Genomic DNA, 3,528 nt, shown 5'->3' with positions numbered 1-3,528 from the left:
GATAGATAGATGCAGGGGTTGCTGAACAGTTTTAAAAGCTGTAGGAAATTGTTTGATGGAAACTCCCTATAAGTCCACAAGGGGGCAATGCTTCTTCAAACAAGATTAACATTTGTCCACATACACAAATTCAGCAAGTAGCCAGAGATTATCCTTTTAAAATCTGGTAAATTATCTGCTAGTCTGCTTCAATTCACGTGTCTGTTTCATTCAGTGCCTCTATGCATTTACCCATTCATCTACCTAACTAGTATCTGTGTTTATTCCACTCTAACAGAGTGGAAAACTTTACTTTGGAAGTCAACACTTTTTTGAATTATACATGTGATCCTTCAAGCCCACATTAACTTCTCTAGTATAACTTTACAATGTTTTCACCCATATACAGTCCAATATCCAGCCACACGAATCTGTGCCTAAAATTCCCTTATCCATTCTTTTTATGGGGAAATCAATCATGGTTTGAGGCCCAGTTCAAGCATCTCGCCATCCGTACTCTTCTTTGACTGGGTCCAGAAACAGATTTCATCAATCTTTCCTTCATCACATCATCTAAACACACTGATGTCTTTGGCAGGTTATATTGGCTGATACCTGAGTCTTGGGACTAGGTTGACTGAAGACTTGGACTATGTCTCTTTTGTGAATGAAATGAGGCCCAAGTACTACCTAATTTAGTAGGCACTTAGTATACACTATATATGTATTGAAGGTATTCATATATAAATTAAAAGAAAAGAAAGCACAACAAAACTTTAAACAACTTTTAAAAAGCACATTAGGGTACTGGGGAAGAAAACGTTTGGATTCTAGATTGAGGAACGTGGACCATCGTCTCCTATTGGACTGGGATGGTGTTTTCTTTGAGTGGATTTGCGGTGACACCAAATACAAATACAAAAAAATCATTTTTGTGTTTCTGAAAAAAATGTGCTTCTCATGTTATTTTAACTTATATGATTTATAATACAGATCATTCCTATTTTAGGGCTGCTTTAGAATTTATCTTCCATTTCTGCCTGTGTATCCTGCTTGTGTTAACATCAAAAGTTGAATTTATCCTTTGTATTTTCATAGTTGACCCATTTTGAAGTGTGAAGAAAATATCGAAGGTTTATTCAAACTCAGGATAAAAGCCACCAAAAATGACTGCATTACTGGATTGTTATAGCTCTATTTCTTCTGTATTCTGCAGAATTTCTATCCTCCCTTATCCATTTAAAGATCACAGCTCCTCCAGAACAGATTATTTCAGTATTTCCTAATTTCTTTTTCTAGTTACATTAAAAAATATTTAATTTACTTAATCTATTTAGGAAAAATATGGAGAAAATAAAATTGGCTAAATTATATTATATCATTTCTGAGGATCATCTAAAATATGGAATAAATACATCTGAAAAATTGTAATAAAATTTAAGTTCTCTGAGGACAAAGGGACCATATATTCTCTATGTTCTGATTCATGACCTTAGCTTGTAATGGGATATTATGTTCATTGTGTGGCCTCAATACACTTTATTATTATTCACAATAAAAAAGGAGTGCTACTGTACATGTTAATGTTGTGGTTTCACAGGAGTTCCTCTCTTCCACCATTGTAAAGTAAGGCCCTTTCTATTGACATATCCAGCCATCTTAAAGGTCTGAGGAAAAGTTGAGGGGCTTGAGAGACAGAAATTCTAAACTGATACTTATCTGTGTGTAAAGAAAGGATTACTGATTCCCAAAGAATATATCTTCAGCAATTCTAAATTTGGACAAAGTGGGGGAAGTGCTTCCTTTCACAGAGATAGCTTTAAGTGAAAGCACTTGTGAAAGGGCGGGGCCTGTTGAAAGAGTTCAGTTGAGGGTGAATTTACAGAGTTTCAGCTGGTTGGGAAGACTGGAAGACCACCTGGGCTGTCACTGAGCTCTGGTGCCAGGAGGAATGGACAAGATCTTAGGAGCATCATTTTTAATTCTGTGGCTTCAACTATGCTGTGAGTTATGGAAGAGAAACTCCAGGGTATGTTACTAACTTGGGTGGATGAGAAAATTGGGGTACAGACAAACTCAGGCAGGTAGACACTTTAAGAAGAAAATATTATTTGGGGGGCCTAATGACATTTTGTTATCTCTCTAAGCAGGGGTGAGTGGCCAACAGAAGGAGGAAAGTGACCGGCAGCAGGTGAAACAAAGTCCTCCATCTTTGATAGTCCAGAAAGGAGGGATTTCAATTATAAACTGTGCTTATGAGAACAGTGCATTTGACTACTTTCCATGGTACCGACAATTCCCTGGGAAAGGCCCTGCATTATTGATAGCCATACGTTCAGCTGCGAGCGAAAAAGAAGAAGGAAGATTCAAAATCTTCTTCAATAAAAGTGCCAAGAACTTCTCATTGCATATCATGGATTCCCAGCCTGGAGACTCAGCCACCTACTTCTGTGCAGCAAGCACACAGTGCTCCCCAGGCACCTGAAGCTTGTACCCAAACCTGCAGTTGAGGCTCCAGTCAAACCCCTCAGTGGAAGCTTCCGTGGGCAGAGATGTAGACTGGTTTTTATTTGCATATGCAAGTGATAAATAAATATATAAACACTAGTGTGGCAGTATGAGAATGGTGATTAAATAAAAGAACCTAAGCTTAATAAATGACCATCTCTAACAAACTTTTTATTACAGTTAAAGTATTTGAAATTGTTACAAGCATCCAACCAGTTGTGGGGCAACTGGGACTTTTGTGCCTTGCTGATGGGATGCAAATCAGTATTATGACGTTGGAAAATCATTCGGCAGTTTCTTGTAAGTTGGTCTTAACATAGGACCAGAAATCCCACTCTTAAGTATTTATCTATAATAAATGAAAATATATCTTCACGCGAGGACTTTCGTTTACCGCAGTTTTAACCATAATAGCCCCAAGCTGGAAGCAATCCAAATGTCCATTAACTGGGGAATAGAAGAATAAATTGTGGTATATTCCTATAATGGAATACTACAGAGCAATAAAATGCAATAAGCTAGTGATATGGGTAACAGATGATGGATCTCAGAAACTTTATGCTTCATTGAGTGAATGGTTAAATATACGTTGGTACATATCCACATAATGGAATATGATTCATCAATAAACAGGCATGAACTATTGATGCATGCAACAACTTCGATGAATCTCAAGGGCATTATGTTGAGTGAACAAAAGTCAATGTCAAAGGTGATATAATGTGTGATTTCACTTATATAACACTATCAATATGTAAAAATTACAGGACAATGGTTGCCAGGAGTTATGGGTGGGGAGTGTGTAATATACAGGGAGTTTGTTTAGGGTGATGGATGGAGTAGTTCTATATCCTGATTGTAGTTGTAGTTAGGGAAATCTATACATATGATAAAATGTCGTAAAAGTATATATCAAAAAAAGAGTGCATATAAAAATGGGTGAATCAGAATAAGATCTGTAGTTTAATAAATACTATTGTATCAATATCAGTTTTCTGATTTTGATACTAGTACATAATGTTAATGGTACGTAACTATGAT

The 3,528-nt window shown here is 36.6% G+C and overlaps 1 gene segment (V, D, J or C); it reads left to right on the top strand.

The window, feature by feature from the left end:
- Nucleotides 1-1,786: 1,786 nt before the first annotated feature.
- Nucleotides 1,787-2,464, top strand: LOC105533124. The segment is given in 2 exon segments: nt 1,787-1,982; nt 2,130-2,464. Coding segments are annotated over 2 exon segments (387 nt in total).
- The last annotated feature ends 1,064 nt before the right edge of the window (nt 2,465-3,528 follow it).

This window comes from Mandrillus leucophaeus, unplaced genomic scaffold, assembly GCF_000951045.1.
Source record: "Mandrillus leucophaeus isolate KB7577 unplaced genomic scaffold, Mleu.le_1.0 Scaffold1226, whole genome shotgun sequence".
Classification (NCBI taxonomy): domain Eukaryota; kingdom Metazoa; phylum Chordata; class Mammalia; order Primates; family Cercopithecidae; genus Mandrillus; species Mandrillus leucophaeus.
The sequence above is the reverse complement of the archived record's forward strand: the minus strand, read 5'-3'. Positions and strand labels throughout refer to the sequence as shown.